Consider the following 23,628-nt stretch of genomic DNA (forward strand, 5'->3'; position numbering starts at 1 on the left):
ATATGCGTGATTTAGTTTGAAGAGGTGCAAGCATGAACGTGTCAATCTAATGTTGGATCTCACACTCCTGAGTTTGTATCAAGTCAATGTGTTGCAGCCTCACCGTAGTGATTCTCTGGACGTGCCCCAACTTGTGAGGAGAAGCATCGATTAGTCATCATATTCCACAGGAAGGCTCAGAGACTGATTACAAAGCCATCATGTCTTGACGCAAATATAAATGTGGCTCTGTGTGGTCAGAAGTTTTGTTCCGTAAGCAGATAGTTCTTGCCTTTTTTTCTATTGGTTTTGCAGCTCATTGCTCACGGGTCGTCTGGTCGGCACGCTTCTATCGCTCAGTGTTTGATATTTTTGTCAATAAATCAGATGAAAGCTCTCGGCGTAAAGCATGTTCTCTGAGCCATAGTAAATACATATTTATTTTTAAAAGCTGCGGCTGAAATTGTTTGATTTCTGAGCTGGCAGGTCTGCTGCGCTCATGTTTGATTTGTTCTGGGAGAAGGTCACAGCGGATCTCAGCGTCATATATTTACATTGCTGTATTTATTTATCTATCATTCCTTCCAATCCCTTCCTAGTTATTAAAAACAAAGCAGCATTGCTTGTTGATGCACATCAAGGTAGATGAAGCGCTTCTGAGAACCGTTTCCTCCAGTTATATGAAATATACATGTAAGAAATAAATCAGAATTGAATTTTGAGTGGTACAAAAGTCTACTCGAGTGGTACAAAAGTGGTGAGTGGTACAAAAGTTTAGGTGATGTAAATAGTTGCTAGATTGTTCTGAGTATTTTTAACATGTTGCTAGGCAGGTGCTAAGGTGGTCTTGGTGTTGGCTAGATGGCTACTTCCTGTTCCTAATCAAAAGATCCAAGTCTGCCCATTTGCATAAACTTAGCCTCAATGTTAAGAACTGGTCTGACCAACTAGCAGTTAACCAAGGGGTAACCAGTCTCATTTTTCAGATTCAAATGAGAACCATCTATGTTCTTATGAAAGTAACACTTTCCAATAAGGTTCATTAGTTAAGATTAGTTAATGTATTAACTAGCATGAAATAACCATGAGCAATCCATTTGTTACTGTATTTGTTAATCTTTGTTAATGTTAGTTAATGAAAATACAGCTGTTCAATGTTAGTTCACAGTGCATTAACTAATGTTAACAAGATTTTGATAGAGTATTAGTAAATGTTGAAATTAACATTAACAAAGATTAATAAATGCTGTATACGTGCAGTTCATTATTAGTCCATGCTAATTAATGTAGTTAACTAATGTTTGTAAAGTGTTACCAAAAAGTTATGATCAGTCTTAAAGAACCAATAAGATGACTAAGACTAGATGACTACTTGTAAGACTAGTCTAAGCATTTTATGTCTCTGGTCCCTCCTTCAATGCAAGTCTATGGAATTTTATTAGCATGTTTTATTCTTGATTTAGTTTTATTGTTGATGTTTTTTAAATTTACATTTTACAATGCATAAATTATCACTTACAATGCACATATCATCTCACACCCCACTCCTACACAACACATAATTTTAGCTGCCACTCGTATACGCCAAAATATGTGTTTAATACTGAGGGTTAGGGGTTGTGAAAAATCCATAACCTGTATATGAACAACCACCACTAATAAAAACCTGTCTGAAGAGAGTGCGAGTTTCTGTTTTGTTTGTGCTGTTGCAGCTCTATCGTGAAGGTTAGCATTTCAGGCACATGATCCAGACATTTTTGGAAACGCCTTTTAATGTGTCGATAGCATCTTTCATATGTTGGACAATGATAAGACCGCAGGTGCGAATTCAACCCTGAACGAATCAGCTTCTCCTTTACATACTCTTCCCTCTCTCTTTATTCTTGGTCTTAATATAGCAGTATTTACCCATGAATGTAGAGGTTTAATCTTTAAGAATCCAGTTGGCTGACTGTATCATTTTGAAAAAATCTGGCTGTGGTTATTTAATCTAAATGATTTCCTACAGTTTTCATACTTTTTAAAAAGAAACACAAGCATACAGAGACAAATACGGGGTTGTTTTTCAGTATGGAATAGTTGGGCTGAGTCTGACTCTTTAAGAATTTATTTTGGGAAGGCAAGACGAAAGGAAAGAAGGTTGCTGTATCTTTGAACATTAAAGCTGTGTGTCAGAGACACTCTCTGGGTTAAAGACCATCTTTTATTATTCTTTGATCTATTCCAGTAGACATGTCAATTTCATCGCCAAAATACTTTTACTATACCTAACACAGTTCTATTATACATTAGTTGAAGATTTTGAATGTAATTTTGCATCAGTGAAAATGTCTTTACTGTCACTTTTGATCCATTTAATGGATCCGTGCTGGATAAAACTTTCAATTTCAGCAATTGGGGCAGTCACTCTCTATTGGTTTGAGAGTTAGACTGGTAACCTGGAAGTTGCGGGTTCGAGTCTCAATATCGGCAGGAAATTAGCAAGGCATCTAAACCCCAATCGCTCCCCAGGCACCGGAGCTAAAATGAGCTGCGGCTCCACTGCTTCGTGTGTGTGTGTGTGTGTGTGTGTGTTCATTACTCACATTAAATGCAGAGGACAAATTCAGAGAATGGGTTACCATACTTGGCCTTCATGTCATGTCACTGTCATTTCTTTAAAATAAAAACATTTAAACCAAACATTTGAATGGTAGTATGTGTGGATATAATTTATTTATTGTAAGTTATAGCAAGATGTCATTGGTTGTTCAATTTGGTTGTTTACAATTTTAGGCGAACCATTTTAGAGGATGGCACCCTCAGGATCACCAACGTTACAAAGTCTGACGCAGGGAGGTACACTTGCATTGCCAGAAACCCCTTCGGTACATCCAGCAGTTCTGGGACTTTAGTGGTCAAAGGTAAAACACCTTTCACATTTCACAAACAGCACATTTCTCTTGCTTCTAAGCGGACGCCTTAAACCGGATGAGAACCATGGAAAAACAGTGAGCAACCCAAGCATGAAATTGATAATGAAATATATAGTTGTTTTATGTTCCTGCCGGTTTGACAGAGGTATAACTCATCCAAGCTTTTGTCATGTGTGAGTTATTGGTCCAGCCGTTGGTGTGAAAAAATCCTTTGCCGTCCACAGCACCGGGAGCGGATTTTCTCCTCGTTTCCCAGTCACTTTCTACATGTTTAATTAAAAATATGCTGCTGTTGCAAGCTTTGTTTGTTTTTTTTCTCAATTTACTCCTTTAATAACTTTAGGCATTACATATGCATGTTTTCAGACACTTTGATGGCTTCAAGAAGGGTTATTTAAATTCAGGACATGAAAATATATATTTTTTATATATATCATTTTGTTTGATTAAATTAATTTTAAAATGAGGCAGTCTCCCCTTTTTTATGGCTACAGTCATTGCATTAACATGTACATCCTGACAAAAAAAAAGTCATCTATGATTTTAGCTGGTTTAAGGTGGTTTAAGCTGGTCTAGCTGCTCTCCCAACCGAGAAACCATGCAGGTTTCAGCTGGTTAAGCTAATTCAGTCTCCAAGACTGACAGGCTGAAAATTGCCCAAAAAATTCTCTAAAGCAGTGGAGTCAAACTCAGTTCCTGGAGGGCCACTGTCTTGCAGAGTTCAGCTCCAACCCTAATTAAACACTCCTGAACCTTAAAAGTTTTTGGAGCTGGTTGGAGCTACACTCTGCAGGACAATGGCCCTCAACGAGTGGAGTTTGACACATGTACTCCATAAGCATCATGCCCCCCATGATCTGAACCCCCGAGAGGAACGCAATGGAACCGAACATGATTTCATCTGAGGGGGACCATAACACCCCCCCACCACTACCTCTCCGGGATATGATTTCAACCGCAAGCCCCCCTTAGAACTATAAAAGCCCCCCCCCCAAGTCCTGTGTCCTGGCGCCAGAACATTTGGACTGTAGATTTCTTTTTACAACAAATCTAAAGTATTTTGAAGTAATGCATGTGAAAGTTTCTCATAGTCCTTTTTTCCCTTTGTCTCACTCAAAACTTTTTCTTTCTTTTTTTACAGAACCAACCAAGATTACAGTCCCCCCTTTGAGTATGGATGGCACGGTAGGGGAGAGCATTGTCTTGCCTTGTGAAGTATCTAAAGACTCCACTCTACACCCCGTCTTCAAGTGGTTCTTCAACGGGAAACTCATTGATTTCAGCAGACATGATCACTTCTGGATGATTGGAGGGGTGCGTTTCTGTCCGTCATAATTCAAAGCTACAAATGCTGTATTTCTGAATTACTGTAGCCTCGGATTCCTCTTTGAAAGAACTAGGGGTAGTGGAATGCGAGTGAGGAATGATTGAGATTTCTTGCCGTTTTATCTCTTTTTTTTTTTTTAGCTCAGCTAGCAATGGAGGGAACCTGAGTATACAAGCCCTTACGAAAATTAACCATGGTTTTACTACAAATAAAACCAAAAAAACGTGGTTATTATAGTTAAACCATGGTAACTACGAATGAACCATGGTTTTGCTACACTAACCATAGTTTAACCATGGTATTTGTTGTAAAACTGTGGTTATACAAATGGTACTCAATCAGCAAAAAAAACTATGGTTACTACACTTTTACTATAATAAAACCATGGTTGATTTTCGCTGCTCTCTGAACATAGAGGCACAAATCTGTCTGATTAAAGGATTTTTATCGCACACTGTTTAACACACAGTGAACGTCAAATAGCTATCCACAGGACCCACTCTCTGACTATGTAGATCATCCAGCTTCTCAGGTTGTCAAGTATTGCTTTTGAGAACCTGGAGAGACCAATGATCAAATGCACAAATGGCTGACTCTCACTAACAACAGTAGGGTTGCTTGTTAAAGTGAGATAAAGGATCCTTATCTGAACTGAAGAGCCAATCAAATATGAGAGCAGAGGGTCCTTTGCTACTTAATTGGCATGTGTTCCCTGATGTTCTTCAAATGTGTCATAACTACAGAAATGAAAATATATCTGACTTCTGAGACCTAAAAAAGTACCACAGTATTACCATAACACTAGCGTTCAAAAGTTTGGGGTCAGTTAGAACAAATTAATACTTTTATTCAGCAAGAATGCTTTTAAATAGTTCAAAAGTCTTAGTAAAGGCATCTATAATTTTCAAATAAATCCTGTTCTTTGAACTTTCTATTCATTGGTATCCTGAAAAATCATGGTTTCCACAAAAATATTAAGCAGCACAACTGTTGTCAACATCGGTAATAATAAGAAATGTTTCTTGAGCACCAAATCAGCATATTAGAATGATTTCTGAAGGATCATATGACCCTAAAGATTGGAGTAATGATGCTGAAAATGGAATAAATAACATTTCAAAATATATTAAAATATAAAATGTAAAATTAAAAATGTAATTATATTGATCAAATAAATGCAGCCTTGGTGAGCATAAGATATGTACAGTATGTTTTAAAAACATTAAAAAATCCTCAAACCTTTGAACAGTAGTGTACCTTACAGCCTACTATTTGTAATTGTCAGTTCAATTATTTATTCATCTGCAGAATAACGTATTTGAATTATCTTCATTAATGAATTACCTTAAAAATATACCACTGTAATACTATAGTTTTTTTGAAGCACCTTAGTGTAGCATTTACATTCAATAATACATGAATAAAGTGATGGATAGTAACTTTTTTATATGGTGCTCTTTTTTTTATATAGGGATCTTCTGGTGATCTCATGATCAGAAACGTGCAGCTGAAGCACTCTGGGAAGTACGTCTGCATGGTGCATACAGCAGTGGACAGTGTGTCTGCAGCGGCAGACTTAATTGTCAGAGGTATGTGCTTCTTGCCTCGAGTAGGCTGTTTAGTATTCTACACTTTTCTGAGCATTTATCAAATCTAAATTAAAAAGGCCTTACAATTTTCCCTGCTATTTCTGTTGTATTCCGTGATTCAGCTCTTGAAGTAATGACTACAGGAGTATCTGAAATCAATGCATTAATTCCCTGCTTCGTGCTCTTTAGAACCTTTTGTATTTCCATCATCAAGTGAACGATCACTCTCCCTGGTTCTGAATATTAAACATGTCGGCTTTTGTGGGCAGACTTGTCTCACATCGCAAGGTACTTGGTCACCTTGCTGTGCCCTTCTCTGATGAGAATACACAGCAAGTTTGAGTCCTTTTTGTCTCTTTGACGGCGGTGTTGTCAGGGCCCCCTGGTGCTCCAGTGGGTGTGTTGGTGGGGGACGTTACAGACAGGACTGCTCAGCTCTCGTGGGGTCCCGGACCTGACAACCACAGTCCCGTTACCCTCTACATCGTGCAAGCCAGGACCCCTTTCTCTATCGGATGGCAGGCAGTCAAAACCGGTATAGAAATCTGCAGTTCTTTCTCGTAGAATCAGTGTATACACTGCCCGGCAAAAATATTTCGCTGATTGGATTTAAATAGGCAAATGCTTAAGAGTCAATGATTGGATCATTATTGCAGTGATCTAGCATGTTATATGTTTGGCAACTGTTCTTCTAACCCTAACTGATGGAGTGTGTAGCTTTTCATTTCTTAAACAACCATGTAGGAAGACATCATAGCCATATTCCAGGTTGACAATGTCAAGATTCATCAGGCTCAAATTGTGAAAGAATGGTTAACAGGGAGCATGAAGAACAATTTTCACACATGAATTGGTACCTCTGAGTCCAGACCTTAAATTCATTGAAAGTCTTTGGGATGTGCTGGAGGAGACTTGGCTTGAGAGAGTGCTGGACTCTTGCATTGTCAATTCAAGATCTTGACCAAAAATGTATGAATGGAAATGCTCTTGATGGAAATAACATCACAACATTTATTTATAAACATAATAATCACTGCAATTATGATCTAGTCATTTAAATCCAAACAGTACTTTTTTTTTTTTTGTCCGGACAGTGTATAATAGAAATATAAGCAACTGTTCATATGGTTTTTTTTTTTTTTTTTTTGGAGTGAGTCACTTAAATGTGATTCATGCAAATGCTTTTTTTAAATGCACTGCAGAGTGGCAATTGCCAAGATAGACCAAAATAATTATGCTAGGCTACTCATTTGTGCAGATGGGCATTGATGTGTTTTTCAATTCCAAATTTTCTTTAATCCTAGTTCCTGATTCTGTGCCTGGACAGATGATTCACGCGACGGCAGTGAATCTAAATCCGTGGGTAGATTATGAATTTAGAGTTGTGGCTATCAACGGCGTGGGGGTTGGGGAACCCAGTGTGCCATCCAAACCCGTTCGCACCAAAGCTGCAGGTATGCGCCCATCCCTCCTGATACCATATCTGTCATCTCTAATACATCAGGAAGGAGAAATGTAATTTAATTCTATAATTAGTTTAAATCACCGGGAGTGACTCCTCGTAATAGAGATCAGCCATGAGAAATAAACACTCGAGCATTCACAGAGGTTTTCCTGGGAACAACCAAATTGCAAAATAATTAGGTCACAAATTAAGTGTGCAGAAATCGGACTGGCATCACAGAAGGTTCACTCATTTAAAACTGCAAGAAAATGTAGTTGCATGGAAATTTAGGACAAAAATAAAATGTAGCTATATTATTTAAGGCAAGGCCCAAACCTGCTGCACCCTGGTCATTAGCGATCAGGAAATACAGCTATCAATAATTCATGTCAACACCAACAAAAATTGTGTGGACTTCTCCCGAATTCAACGAGGCAGTAACACACGAAAGGTGCTATTTTAAACTCAGGCACCGTGTGCATCTGCTTCGATCACTGACATGCAAACAGCTGTTTCCTTCAGATCCCAACCATTCAGCAAATAAAACTTAGTTCACAAAGCATCTACATCTGCCAGGATTGTACACTATTTAACAGCAATGTCTTAGAATAAAATACTGTAGAAACTGTGAAAATCAAGGATATAGGTCATTTTCTGCCGTAATTACTGAAAAAAGTTACTATATTGCATTACGGGAAGATAGTGTAAATAGTTATGTAGTGTAAATGGGTATAATTAGAGTTATTAATTTTCCCTTTGGCTGGAGAATTGTCCATTATTTACTTTTAATTAATTTGCTCCCAGCCAGAGTAAATGTGTTACAATAGAACACAATTGTCTTTCCTGTTTACACTGAGATAATATGAAATATTTAGTGACTGACTCTTAATTTAACTCGCACGCTACACTATATGCATACATATAGATACATCATATTATAAATTATAGAAAAAATATAGACAATAAAAGAAACATATCAACATATGTCACCAAAGATCTAAACTTGGATTATTATATTGCAGAGCAAGTATCATAAAGTGACATAAACAACAACCAGCACATAGTAAAATCTTAATTAACATTTTAAACCAGCCTGAACCAGAACTGGTTTGGTTTGCTAGTCTTGTCTGGTTTAAGCAGGTCTAACTGGTCTCCTAGCCAGGCCAGCTGGTTGGACCAGCTATAAAAGTGCAAAAAATGAGAGAAAAGAAACCTGGCTGGGAGACATGCTAAGACCATCTTTCAGCAGGAAACTAAAAATTCAACAGGTTATTACATTCTACCTCATCCAAAATCTTTGAAGCATTTTGAAAAGAGCCTTGAGCCGCTGCTCAGGAAGAGGAAGTGTTCGGATTTGCAGCCAATCCCACAGGTATAAAACCCGTTTCTTCTGTTATGCTGTCTGTTCTCTGTTCTGGCTCGTAGATCCTGAAGTCGCCCCAGCTAACGTGAGTGGAGGTGGAGGCAACCGAGGCGAACTCGTGATTGTTTGGGAGGTGAGCTCAGCGTCTTTATTGTGACAGGAGCATTTTCAAATAAGTCTTGTCTGATGAATCGGATTCTGAGGGAATTCTCCACGGTGACGTGGTTTAAATTAGACAAGGTTTAATTAAAAGGCAGTGCTGTCGTCTTTGCTCTTTGCCTCGGTGGGATTGCTCCCTCTGGTATGTAAATCATAATGAAGACGCAGATATGAGACAGCTTTCACACCAGTAAATCTGAAATGACAATGTTTATCAATGGCTTTCTTGTAATCTTACCGGCTGTCACGACAGATATTCAGCGGCGTGTTTAAATACAGTATTACTTTCCAAATACAGCACATTTTTCACTAAGTCCAGGGGTTTCTTGACTGACACAGTAGTGCTTAAATCTGTCAACTAAATTTACTTGCATTCAATGGATTTTTTAGATTATGTTGGCAACAATGTAAACCTACCACGTAAAATTGCTTGTCAACTTGCTGTAATGTAACGTCATGTCAGCTGAATGATTTTGCTTTAATGCATTTTAATGCATTAATGCATTATTGCTCATACTTTGAACAACCCCCTAACCCTGTGAAACGTTGCCTTTGTAAATCATCCCGCACCGTTTGTTTAATGAGTGACACAACGGGACTTGTTGAGGAGAGCAGTGCGCTTTTTTTTTCTTTTTTTTTTTTGCTTATAATGCTAAAATTACTCTGTTAGCTTTGGAGTTTGAATTTGAGTGGTTCAGCGGCGCTACAAGAATGCTAACAGAATGAAACAGTCAGGTACCGGACTCAAAAATACCATTAATTTTCTCCATGGAGGAACTGGCTTTGAACGATAACTTAAACCTTTAAAGACAAACATACTGTGAGCTACAAGGTTGTTAATTGAAGTTAAGCAATTTGGAGAAAAACTAGCAATCAAAAAATCAAAAAATCAAAGCAAGCAAATAGCATCAAAAGAACTCTTTAGCGCCCACCCGCTTCCACACTCTTAGACAAAAAGGTACAAAAGCTGTCACTGTGGCGGTACCTTTTCAAAAGGTACACCTTTGTACCTAAAGAGTGCATTTAAGTCCCTCAAAGGTACATATTGGTACCAAACGTGTACATATTAGTACCTAAATGGTACATATTAGAACCCTTTTGAAGGGTACTGTCCCAGTGACAGCTTTTGTATCTTTTTTTCTGAGAGTGCATGAAGCATTGATAATGATGTATATATGAGCAATATCACACACTAGTACCCATGCGATATGGCTGTATATCAGCATGGTTGTGATTTGGCCGTAGACACGGCTACGAGATCTAAATAAATACATTCTCGCCTAAAAACGTTTGTAAATTTATGATGGTCGTCCGCCATGACACTCTCTGTGAGAAATGTTGCAAGGGGAGTGATACAAAAGGTTAAACGGTTGCAGTGCTGATACTGGGGGAATATCGCACGGCTGGAAAAGGCTCTCGGCCAATCAGATTCGAGAACCAAAATGAACTGTTTCACAAACTGTGTGTGTGTGTGTGTGTGTGTGTGTGTATTTGTGTGCGTGTGCGTGTGTGTGTGTATATATATATATGTGTATATGTGTATATATTTCTTATGTATAAACACTGAGTGATTTAGGAACAAAACAAGTAACTTTCTTTATGAGCGAGTCATTTAATCGTGTGACATTATGTTTGATTCTCAACTTCTTTTCTCACAGTCTTTGCCGGAGGAGCTACAGAATGGAGAAAAGTTTGGTTATGTGGTGGCATTTCGTCCGCTTGGCACTACCACATGGAAACAGAGCGTGCTGGCCTCGGCTGATGCATCACGATATGTTTATAAAAATGACACTTTTCCACCACTCACACGGTTTGAAGTAAAAGTCGGCGTCTACAACGACATCGGAGAGGGACCGTTTAGCCCGGTGGTTGTTGTATATTCAGCAGATGAAGGTTAATATGCTTGTATTCTGTGCTGATTGTATGCAAATTGTGCAAGGACATTATTGGACATCATTTAAGAATGACAAAGTTGATGGATGCATTGCAATTTTTAATTACACTCCCTCTACAGCTGTGTTAGTGCACTTTGATGGTAATTTCTTTATTCGCAAGTGTGCTAACACCGCAATTAGTTCTTGCAAACAGGTGGTACATTTAAGCACTAAAATCCTGTAAACTGTCTGTTCTCATTAGCTGTTGTTTTTTCCATTCCTTTCCACTTGTTTTTGATATGGCTGACCTCACTTACAGAACCCTCTGTAGCTCCTCCAAGAGTCTGGGCCCGCACTCTGTCCGCGTCTGAGATCGAGGTATTCTGGGAACCGGTCCACCAAAGCGGCAGCAAAGGACGGATAACAGGCTATGAGGTACGTAATCACCATAAATGGAGGAAGGGAAAAAAGAGACTCTGACCTCAGTCTGCATCACCTCAATCAGATTCCGTAATGTATGCACTGTGCTGATGGCAGGGTGTGCAATTTCCTGTTCCCCAACAAGAGTCTGCGATCCCCCGGCCACATTTTTCATAATCTCATCTGCAGAATGAAGAGGTCTTCTCACAGCTGGTCCTGTCTCCCGGGGAGCGCCAATACCCAGGCTTTCTGGGCACTTCTATAAATCACCTTTCAGATGTGTGGACATCATACATCAATTCCCCCTCCTGCAAACACTTCAGCTGCTAGGTCGTTTCTCACTGCGTGAGAAACCCACAGGATTCTGCCCATTTCTCTCCTTCCAACCCGAACGAGCCTTCCGCGAGAAATCCCAGGTCACGCGGTGGCTCCGTGGTGAAACCACAAAGTCGTTCACAGCTTCGGGTAGTAAAAAGAGCACATGAAAATCCACAAATACTTTTCAGAGTCCCTTGCTGCAGTCTGCAGATGTTTATTGAACGCAGTAAAAAAAGAAACTGAGTCACAGTGACTTTGTCACCGTTCATAGTGTATTGAACCCTAATGCAGGAACAGAAATGACATTCCTCTCAAGTCGATTTCTTAGCTGTGAGGTTGGAAGCACACTTACCCAAGCAGAAACATAACGCTCATTCAATTCATTAAAAAGATTGTGTGTATATACAGTATTTTTCGGATAAGTCATAAAATATAAATGTAAATTTTTCGGATCAATTTAAGTCTTTTTTTTTTTTATCATCTGAAACGTGATGTGATTTTTATAATGCAATTAACATACCGCAAACCATGCGTAAAGCGCACTTTGGGATTTCTGCCGATTGAGAGAAGTACGTTTGCCTGAGTTTATTTTTAAAGCGCATTTCCAACACGCCGGTAGTTTCAGTTTAAATAAATTGTTGTTTATAATGAGTGCAACTTTAATTAGTTTGTTTTATACTTATATTTTTCACTACTGTTCTGAATTCAGTAAAAAAAAAAAAGGATTTGTTGTGAAGTGAGGGGGAACTAAAACACATGTATACAGTATTTCTGACTTTTGCACCAATGTGACTTTTTTATTTGTACATTTTTATTGTGTTTGTGTGTAATTTAGTGTCATTTAATTTGAAAGAAAATAACGCAACAAAACAATAACATAACTAATCATGCCCCTGTCCTGCACATGCATTTCATAAGCATCATTTCCCAATCATATGAGCACTTCAAGTACCAACGGCTGGATGGAGAACTTTGTACATAATTTGTAATCAATTCAAAGCCCAGATTTTTAAGTTGTGTTGTAAATAGTGAAATGATTTAGAGGACGTCACACTGAATGCGCTATTTTTCCATTGTTTTCCAATGTAAAAACACTAGACTAGTTAAAAAAAAAAAAGCATCTCTAGACTTTGCGCAACATTCCGCTGATCTGCGTCTCTGTGTGAACCGGCCCTTACTGTCTCTTTAAATATAACCTTTACTATTGCAGGTGCAGTGGTTGGAGGATGGGTCACCAGAAAGCGATGCAGAGAGGGTAAGGGTCATGGAAAGCTCAGTCAATATCACAGGTCTGAAGGGAAGCACAATCTATCTGATGTCAGTCAGAGCACACAACAGCGCTGGCACCGGGCCCTCCAGCGCCCCCATCAGCATCACCACCAAGAAGCCACGTAAGTCATATAGTTGTTAAACGATTGATTTCTACTGAAACAAAGTAAATGAGTAGTTGACAAAACGCATTTGTTTCCTGCGTTGTGGAATGAGTCCTGTATTTGTTATGCATGTAGCTTTTCTGACATACTAGTATAGAAACTAAAAACAAAGTATTGAGTATAGACATCAGAAGCAGTAGGGCCAGTGCCCTGGGGCCTCAGACTTCCAGGGGCCTCCAAACTGGGTGCCCAAGACTGGCAAAGGAAGCTGTACGGCAGGCACCTTACCACATATAGTGCAAGTCAAGGCCCTCAGGCTGCACATACAGCGTACACTGACAGCTAGAGCACGCCAGATAGTATGTATTTATGGATATATACTGTATATACCATTATCAATTAATGTAGAATAAGGGGTCTGCCACTAAATGAGTAGCGTGGAACTTCAAAGATGTGAGATTAGAGGCCTGACAGGATCATAATCCGACCCTGTTAAACTCTTAGTGGGGTGTTTTCAACACTATGAGAGATTAAGGTGGGCTCTGTTAAACTACCGTTGCTAAATAGGCTCATTATCTGATGCCAATAATCAAGAACAAAACACTGTGTTTAACTGAGCCAGAAACTGATCAGATAAACTATGACATTACTATGGAGGGAGTCTTATGGCTATTTTCAGCTAATAGACTGAGCGTACAATTAAAGGCCGCTTTAAAATAAAGAGCTTAACAGATCTCTTTCTTTGTGTTGGAGCAGATAGGCGATTGTTCTTTTTCCTTTTTTACGGTAGATTCTCTGAATAAGCATTCTGTGATAGCACAGACCACTGTTATGATCGAGTATAGTTATCATAATAACATGTATTGTAGACTCGGTGGGCTGAGTATCATTAGTTAAATTGCTTCAAATTACAATATCTATTATCCTCAATTTTTTAAAGCATGAATGCCGGGTGCACAACGTCCTAGCCATGAAATTTTATGAGAAAGGAGATCAGATTTTCCCTGGTTCGGTGTTCTATTGTTCTATTTAAACTGTTTAAATTCCTCAATTACTGTGAAAAGTCGTTCAGTGAAAGATGTTTTCTGAATTGTTTGAGTGAGCACATGACCGGGCAGTGGCAAACACAACATTTATACAATTGCCCCTAAGCAACCCTACATCAGGGGCAGCTATTTTACTGTTAGGGAGTTTGGGAAATAAAGGATAAAAAGGACACACTGACATTCAAACAGTCTGTCACGTCAGAAGATTGAAAATTGCAATATTACATCATATTACAACAATATTACAAGTTTTTAAAAATGTTTCTTTTTTTATTCTATTTGAACATCTCTGCTAAGTCGCATAAAATGGATTAAATCTAATTTCTTTTGTGTCACAATTCTGATGTTGGCCTTAAAGGGGTAATTTACCCTAAAAAGAAATTTCTGGTATTATTTACTCAACCTCATGTTGTGCCAAACTTATATTACTTTTTTTCTTGTGTGGAACAAAAAATAACGTCTACTCAGATTTGTTGTCTTACTATGAAAGTGGATGGGGACCAGGTCCTGTCAAGCTCCTAAGAGATGAAAGCATAATAGTAGTAGTCCATACAGCTCATTTACCATTCAAAAAAATCTTTGCTCTGTATGATTAATAAACAAACATTTAAGTTGTGTTTTCACTTAAAAAAAAAAATCTTAACAGCCGTGGCCACCATTCACTTTCATTGTATGGAAAAGAGCAGCTTGCCTTGGACATTCTGTTACAGGTTTCGAAAGACTTGAGTGTGAATGAATGATCACAGAATTGACAGTTTTGTTTGATATATTCCTTTTAATGTTCTGCATAATGTTTCATAGCAGTTGTTTTTTTGCTGCTTGCTACATAAAAATTACTCTTGAGGTTCCATTTATAGTCCAGCTAATTTAAAGTGAGAGCTAAGCTGTATTGAATCCGTGCCACTGAGCTTTCTTAAATTTAAGTGATACCTCAGCTGCTGATTGTAAAGATTGCAAAATCTAACCAGGAGATGTTGTTCGCTTATATTACACAGGTTGGAAGTAAATCAGAATATGATTTATGTCTTTTAGCTCCAAGTCAAGCCCCAGGGAACATTGAGTGGAACCTGACCAACTCAAAGGTCTTTCTGAACTGGGAACATGTGAAGGCGATGGACAATGAATCAGAAGTAACAGGCTACAAGGTAATCTGTTTTTTTCCCGCTCTCGCTCTTCTGTTTCTCTGCTGATAAACATGCTGTATCAGTGTGCCACATAAGCTGGTGTTTCACATAAAACAACTTAGAGATAAATGACTGAGAACATTACCTTTGAAAGCTGCATTATACTTTATTTCACTTTTTTATTTTGAGGTGCTAGTGAAGCCTTTCCAGATACGCTCCTGCAACTTCCTTTGAACTTCTTATTTGAAGTGCAAGCCATTTTGCATGACGTTGTATTTAATACCAGGTTTAAGTGACAACTGGTTACGTGCAGCATTTTTAGTTACTAAAGACATTTTGCATACCATTACATATCATATGAAACCTTAACATCTTGAAAAGCTTGTAAAATTGCCAAATTTTTTGGCAAATAGAATGACCTCCAAAAACATTGTCTTTTGACTTCACACAAGTCACACTCTTGACATTATACCACAGGGGTAGAATTGCATGATCTGTTCAACTCAGGATGTGAGCGATTTTACCAGAGGTGGCCAGCATCATGAGGAGATGACCTATGCAAAAAAAATATTTTTGTCCAAAAATAACTTCGGCAATTATTTTAGGAAGGTGACGATGGTTACCGGCCTTTTTGCACTGTTCATTTCAGAGTTGAGTTGAGCTGTTGAAATGTCATCTTGGGTGAGATTGGTCAAAACAGATCAAATTAGCATAAGCAGTAGCCTATAGTAAAAGCCAGCAGAGGCCATTCTCTCTCCTTTTTGCTAGCAAAACTTTTAGTAAAATGATGAAAAACTCAAGGTTTGCTTTTCGTAAGACCCTTTAGCAAATAGTATAAACTATAAATGGTAAAAGTGAATGGATTAAAGCAAATATCTGGCTTTTTTTGGTCTGGATTTGATTTCCCCTTTAGTATAATCTTTTTATTTTTTTCTAATTTAATTTCCTCAATAAAGCACTCAAGGTCATAGATACAGTTCAGAAACATCTTAGTCTTTAGAACAAGCTTCTTCAAACTCCTGCTGCGCTCAAAACCGTAGTCATCTGTAGCAGTAGTTCATTCAGAATGTTCAGAAAGAGGATTAAAAATTGTCCGATGTGATTCATTTCTTTTGAGCAAATTAATTTGCTCCAGCGTTCTGCCAGCTAATTGACGACGGCCTCTCTGAAATGTAGACTAGAGGTTTGTCGGGTCGGCGAACAGCTGGACGGCTCTGATGCTATCCTCCATCTGGAGCTACGAGCTTAGCGACTCCTCACCAAAGACACTATTCATTTGCAATCCTAACCGTCCGCTGTGAGGCACCAGCAGAATAATGCAATCAATAATCATAAATTCTCTAGTCTGTGTGAGCAAGAAAGAATATCAGTTTGGTGGCTATTTGTTTTGCTCTGTCAATCTAAAAAAAAAAAAGAAATTTAAATGAAAAATGGATTGTAAAACCTATTTTTTTCACAGCGAGATATGTCAGCAAACATTCTAATCCTCCCACTAGAAATCAATTTGAAATTTGAAATTGATAACGATTTTTTAATTTGTATTCCCTCTTTTACCTGGGTTTTGGAGATTGCATGGAGACGGTGGGAAATATTAATAACAGACTTTCATGCACTTTTCAGTGCTGCTGTTGGCTTTTTTTAGGGAAAATGTAAAAACCCAATTAAAAAATATATTTTAAATATGAGGGAAGAACACTAATGTTTAATAAAAAATACATTTAAAAAGGCAAACTACAGCTACAGGATATATGTTACTATGCAAAGGAAAAAGCACAAGTTCACTAATCAGTTGGTCAAAACCTGGCTAAAAAAGATTTCCAAATGATTGCATTCTCAAATAAAACAACTGACTCTAAGCATAACTATGCAATATGCTTTCAAAATCAACAACTTTTTAATAATATTTCAATAAAAGGTGAAGATGTCACTTTAGGCCACTACTGTACTGCTCTCCAAAAGTGAGCGTTTTATAATTTGTTTTCTATTGCAAAAAAAATAGTTTTATAAATGTACAAACATGACCTATTTTTGTGAAATGTTAAGTGTGCTCGTGCTATTTTTCTTCGCAATAAATGCTACTTTCACGTCATCATATTTCAGCATTTTTTGTGTTCAAATACGTTTTGTGGCCGCTGTACGGCATGAAATATCCTTCTTGTGACTTATTTGTTTATTTTTGAATATTTTTAACTAATATCTGCATCTCACTGACCCACTTTCTCCCGCGTAGGTTGAATATCGTCAAAACTGGCACAGGGGAAGCAGCGTAGTGGAGACCAACAGGACGTCCGTGGAGCTTCAGGTGCCGTCAGAAGAAGACCTGCTCGTTCAGATCAAAGCCCTGAGTGACGGAGGAGACGGCAGCAGCAGCAGCCCTATACGGATACCTAAGATGTCAAGTAAGGCTTCACGTGAGCTCATTAAATATAGTGCATGCTGATATTTGAGCTTGTACACATAATCAAACTGCTAACCTTGCAATATCTTGACATTTGTAGCTGCCTAATTCATATAATCCTGTCTGTGATGTCTTTGTGTTCGTCTCCATCACAGGCCTGAACTCAAGGGGATACTTCAGTTCAGACGCAAGCAAGATGGCCCATGTTCACGGAGTAGTGTTTCTGATGTTGTCATTGGTGTTTTCATAGAACTTTGCCTTTATTTAAAGCTGAAGTGTGTCATTTCCGTGCCACTAATATCACCGAGTGGAATTGCAAAAAAATGACTGTTGTTTCCCAAACACTGTTTGCTAGAGTGTAGAGAAATCAGCCTAAAAATGACTTGCTTAAAATTGTTGCATAAATGGGAACAAGTATTTTAACATTTGAAAAAAAAATTATTACACACGTCAGCTTTAACACTGCAAAAAAAATACATTTCTTTCCCATTATTTTTGACCTGTTCCAGTACAAATATCTAAACAATCTTAAATCAAGATACATTTATTTGAGAAGCAAAATGAGTAAAGATATTAATGACAAAAATTGATCAAAATTATACTTAAACAAGAACAATTATCTGCCAGTGGGGTCAGAAAAAGAATCCTGGTTTCCCTTTGAATTAACTTTACTTTTCTGAACACGTCGGCAGATATTTTTTCTTAAATATCTTTAAATATTAAAGGTATAGCGGAGGATTTTCCCGAATTTTAGAAAAGAACCGCCCTCTCCACTTTTTGAAAAAATGCACATGCGCAACACTCTACCTGCTCCCGAGAGGGAATGCCTATTAAACGTGTGCACGAGAGAGCATGCACGAGCTAATCATAGCTTACATTAACTTTTACTAGCAGTGATTTTAAATGGATTTCTCCAATAGCATACCAAACTTTACCTGTCAAGTAGAAACTTCGCGACTGAGGCATCAGTGGGAAGCCCAACCTGTGTTTTGAGCGCACGCCATCGTGTGAATCGTGTGCACGAGCACGTACGACGGCCTTACGTAAACATATCACCAGAATGATTGACACTTAGGAGGACCAATAGTCTTGATGATCCACCCGGAAAAAGAAAATCCTCCGCTATACCTTTAAGAAATTTGCTTCATTTAGATACCTTTTTTTTTTTTTTTTTAAACAAGACTTCAAATTAAACAAGATCATCAAGTACCTTGATTTAAAAATGTTTAGGTATTTGTACTGGAAAACAAGACAAAAAGACTAAGGAAGAAAACAGACTTTAAAAGTGTTTGATTGGTTGGTTATAGTTACATTTTATTTTACTTTTTTTTTTACTTTTTTTTTTAAGAAGATAAAAATTCCTGAGTCAGCTCCATTGCCTTATATTGTGATGGTTTTTTACCTCTTTGTCAAACTATTTGTCTTTTGTATGTAGATTTTATGCAAAAAAAAGCAGGCTTTCTCTTCTAGCTAATACTTTTGCTTAGGTGTTCAGAACTGAGATTCAAATTGAGCACAATATTAAGTCGAGTAATGCAGTAGTGACCTGGAATGTTGGATCTCCAAGATAAATCCTTGAATTATGAATTATACCCATGCTGTTTTTCCTCATACACACGTCAGTCAAGTCAATGACGTGTCTGTTTATGTAAAAAAGGCCTTTAGATAGATGAGATATATTGTGTTGTTTTGCATAAGCCTGAGAGATATTACTGTTTTGATGAATAGCAACAGTTTGGTTTAATACATAGTTTCTGGATAATTACACTGATTCATTGCTGCTAGTTAGTTTTGAATTATTATTCTGGAAAATTACTTTGACAGTCAAGCATTTAATGGTTTGAAATGAGACATATATCTTGTTCCTTTAAATTCAACCCATTGTTTATCAATTCATTTATGATTGCTTCTGTCATTCATATTTTCCTATGGGAGTCAGTTAAACAGTAGGTTTCATTCCTGACATGTTTCAAAGATGGTTCATCATGTTTGTTCCTGTGATTAATCTTTCTTTCAAACATCTGCTGAGTTTGTACGCTTGAAGATGAGACCAAAGTGTGTCATCAGAACTGTGCGCTTAACAGATATTCCCTCTGCCAGTTTAATGTTTTCTAAATATTTTTGTCGAAAAGAAATGTTTTATATCCTCTCGTTTTTTTTATTTAATAATTTTTATTTGTTTCAAAATTTGTATTTATTAGTAATGACCATGTAAACGTAAAACCATTATTTATTATTACTTTTTTATTTTATTTTATTTACTATTATTTTTATCAAATCTATGTTGTTTATTGTATTTGTATGTTTGTTTTATTCTTATGTGTCAATCACCTGATAGTATCCATATTTTTTGCCTTATTTTGAGATTTTGCATTTTATAAATGTAACATATTCGCCTGGTGTTTTCTTTTGCTGTTATGTAAGCATATTGAGCTATTTAATACCTTTGTATTAATCCTGTACAATCTCTGAGAGATAAAATAAATGCAATTTCATATTGAAATATATGTAGAGCAAATATGTGATTAGCTTCAGTATCAGTAATAGCCTCCAACTGGCACTACAGCATTTTTGATCTGGGAGGAGACATTTCATTCTAATTTGATGAATGGAAGAGAGCTTATTGGCTGATCTATATGGTTGCCTAGAGACGATTCCTTCAAAGACTTGCATACTGATTGGTAATTACCAATAGACTGAGATTAGTCTCTGCTGGATGAGAGCGTAAAGATGGCAGGCATACTTGCAGTTATTTAAATTACAGAAAAATATACAGTGGATCCAGAAGTCTGAGCGTACTAGTTAAAATGCTTCTATTTTGCATTTTTCTAAATAAGTACAACTTTCTTTTCAGTACAAATTATATTATCAGCATATTAATTTGATTGAAATGTTGAAGTGAAAAATAGCATGCATTTCATTGCATTCACATTAACTTGAATGCACTTAAACTGACATGAACTCTAAAAGTTTGTGTAAAACCTGTAGTGTTGATCATTTTATCCAGCATGATTTGAGAAAGATCTAAAAAGCATCTTGTGGTTTAATTGGAATTGAAGCATCTCTTAACTGACAACCTTTCTACAGAGCCCCTAAAGGCACATGGTGATGGAAAACGATATGAGATGGGAGAAAAAATATATTTCAATGCTTGCGCTCTCTTGCATAAGGAACCCTAAAAGTGACATGGTGATGGAAGAAAATATATGAAATGGGAGGACAAATTATATGTCAACGCTTTGGCATCTCTCGCAAATGTTTTTTGCATTCTTTGCATTCACTCACAAAATGTTTGCGTTTTCCAGAGAAACTGCTTGTATAGAGTGATATGATTATTCATACATGTGAAATTCAAAAATATAAACATACATATATAAAAATCTATGTGTCTGAATTGAGTTCAGAAATGACAACCAATCGGAGCGCTGGGTTGTTAGCCCCGCCCCCTTGCCTACCGATCGGGTTGTGCAGTGCAGGTTTGAAGACAGATGCAGAGTGATGGAGAAATGTGATCTTATGTGAAAGTAGGGATGGGCAAATGAAGCCTCATGAAGCACTGAGGCTTTCCCTTGATTGTTCCAGGAAAAGATTCGAAGCATCATGAGTGTCGAAAACAGCGCCATCTTGTGGCAGGTCAAATTTATAGCAGCCATATGCCCCAGTGGCAGCGCCGTTGTTTTATCTATTAAAGGAGAACTCCGGTCAGTTTTAACATTGAGCTCATTTTTTTGTACATTTGGAGTGCTGTCAGTACAGAGAACAACGACAAAAATCGGTGTTGCCTACAACGTGTTATCCTCTTTTTAAAATTTGCACCCTGTTGACTTCAATGGGGCAAGTTTTAAACCTGCTTTTAGGCTCTTAACATCCTTGATGTGTCATTACAAGTGCACAGGTCATGTGAGTGATTCCTTCGGAGTGAACGCGGGTGAATCTAACTGCAGTAGATGTGAAAGATATTAATAAAAATTATGTTTATTCAGCCAGCGCACATACCTGTATTTACATCCTGTTTTCGGTCGAAGTCCACAGTAGTCGATTGTCGAGTTCACGCGCGTGATCATAGGTACTAAACCTATGCGCGTGAACTCGACAATCGATTACTGTGGACTTCGACCGAAAACAGGATGTAAATACAGGTATGTGCGCTGGCTGAATAAACATCATTTTTTATATATTTCTTTCACATCTACTGCAGTCAGATTCACCCGCGTTCACTCCGAAGGAATCACTCACATGACCTGTGCACTTGTAATGACACATCAAGGATGTTAAGAGCCTAAAAGCAGGTTTAAAACTTGCCCCATTGAAGTCAACAGGGTGCACATTTTAAAACGAGGATAACACGGTGTAGGAAACACCGATTTTTGTCGTTGTTCTCTGTACTGACAGCACTCCAAATGTACAAAAAAATGGAGTTCTCCTTTAAGCACAAATAAAAGCCTGACAAAGCTAAATGTTCAGTTTTCTGATAATAGCCTAATTCACGTATTAAAGTGAGGCAATAAGTTAAATGTAACAATTACATTAATATCTTAATTAAAAAAAAAAAAAAGAGTTGCTTGATGCAAGTGAATGGTGGTCTAATTATTTTATGTTTTCTATGCTGTTTATGGCAGAATATATGAGAATGTAACATAGGCTATAGGCTTTTTTATAAAAAATAAAATAAAAATGTTAGTAAATGGACTTAAACTTCCAAAAACCTTCAGAGTAGTGTTCTGGGTTCAAACATTCCGACATGCAAAGTGAAGCATTCACGTGACTGGAAAGGCTTCGTTTTTTGGTGATCACGTGTTTCTCTGAAAACAATACGCTCCGGCACGGAGCTTCATGAGAAATTGTGCTGTGGATACGTGCTTTGAGGCTTCAGTGTCATTATGTAGCATCACTAGTTCAAAGTTCACATAAACTGAACGAATCGGAGTGTAACATCAAGGTATTGGGTGATCCAGTTTGATTGTGTCGATCGGGTAGAGAGTTTACATTTTGACCAATGATATAATTAGCCTTAAAAACGAATGACAACACATTGGATGTGATAGCGGGTTCTTTGTTTTATGCAAATGAGACAAAATGGTGTTATATCATGATGTTGTATGGGTTCGATTGTTCATTTGCAGTGTGGTTATGTCAGACCGCATGGTGTATTGAGTGTTCACTGCCGTTCGCTGACGCTATTTTGGTTGCGCGTGCCTGTGGAAAAAAGAAAGAAAGACGTAATAGGCTCTATGCACGATCGCTTCCGCGTTTTGTCTTAGCCCGCCCAGTTAAATCCGGTGCTGTGTCCGTTTTTGCATTCGGTGGAGATAATGGTAAATTACACTTGCTGTTTACAAGAACTTCCAGCGGTTAACGTGAATGATGTTAACAATATTGTGAGGCAGTTAGCTGTCACACCTAAGAGTAAGAAAGAGAAGGGTTTTAAAGTTAAATTATATATTTCGAGTTACATCGACAACTTTGAGGGTGAGTATTCTCTCATATCATGCGAAATCTGTCTAGCGAATCGGCATAGGCGTAATTTGCGGGTGGGACGGGTGGGACTGGTGGGACATGTCCCCACCACTTTTTGCCAGGGTCGATATTGTCCCCACCACTTTTTAAAACATCTCGCGGCACGAATGTACCAATTCTACAAATAAATAAAACATCTCCAGTTAACTGGCAGAGCATTCATTTCAATCGTTTTTTAAATAAGAGACGATCTAGAGCTGAAATGTGTTTTTTAAATCAAGTGATCAAAGTGCTCGTTGCCGCTGCGATCAGTGGCGCGGATACAGTGTTTTCTCGTGTGGCTCGCGCACACGCCGCACTGTCTTCACTCGGACGCACGCTTCAATCCGTTGCGGATACTCTCTATTCATTCTGGTGAAATCACAAAACATAATGCACACAAACGTGTCCCTGCTTGATATACAACCACTGATGAACATAATCGGTTTTGATGAGATACGAGAAAAAAAAAAACATACAAGTGCAGATTAGAACCCAGAACCTCTCACACGCTTGGCGAAAGTTCTACCACTGGACCATTAAGGTACACATTGTTCAAATAGGCGGATCTATGTATTTATTCTCACGAAGATTCTCGGCACTGACAACATATATTAGGCTACATCTCATTAAATGACAAATTAAACCCCATGTACTGTAGCCTACTATTTAAATCAATTGCTGGACATCGTAATGTTATTGTACATACAGTATATCTGATTTAGCATTGTATTAGCAACCCCCACCCCACCTGTCCCACCCACTTTTTAAAACAAAGTTACGCCACTGCGAATCGGTTTCTA

The 23,628-nt window shown here is 37.8% G+C and overlaps 1 protein-coding gene across 2 annotated transcripts in view; it reads left to right on the plus strand.

The window, feature by feature from the left end:
• The window catches only part of cntn6 (contactin 6), a 101,838-nt gene extending 83,873 nt beyond the window's left edge, over window positions 1-17,965 (plus strand). For both annotated transcript variants that reach the window (XM_084426801.1, XM_084426802.1), the window contains exons 12-23: window positions 2,755-2,882; window positions 4,036-4,208; window positions 5,693-5,810; window positions 6,187-6,345; window positions 7,115-7,264; window positions 8,680-8,750; window positions 10,435-10,669; window positions 10,970-11,085; window positions 12,599-12,779; window positions 14,840-14,952; window positions 17,162-17,330; window positions 17,485-17,965. In XM_084426801.1, the coding sequence (XP_084282927.1) occupies window positions 2,755-2,882; window positions 4,036-4,208; window positions 5,693-5,810; window positions 6,187-6,345; window positions 7,115-7,264; window positions 8,680-8,750; window positions 10,435-10,669; window positions 10,970-11,085; window positions 12,599-12,779; window positions 14,840-14,952; window positions 17,162-17,330; window positions 17,485-17,579 (1,708 nt within the window). In that variant the 3' untranslated portion in view covers window positions 17,580-17,965. The remainder of the gene's footprint in view (window positions 1-2,754; window positions 2,883-4,035; window positions 4,209-5,692; window positions 5,811-6,186; window positions 6,346-7,114; window positions 7,265-8,679; window positions 8,751-10,434; window positions 10,670-10,969; window positions 11,086-12,598; window positions 12,780-14,839; window positions 14,953-17,161; window positions 17,331-17,484) is intronic.
• The last annotated feature ends 5,663 nt before the right edge of the window (window positions 17,966-23,628 follow it).

The sequence above is a fragment of the Rutilus rutilus genome (assembly GCF_951802725.1).
Source record: "Rutilus rutilus genome assembly, chromosome: 12".
Lineage (NCBI taxonomy): Eukaryota > Metazoa > Chordata > Actinopteri > Cypriniformes > Leuciscidae > Rutilus > Rutilus rutilus.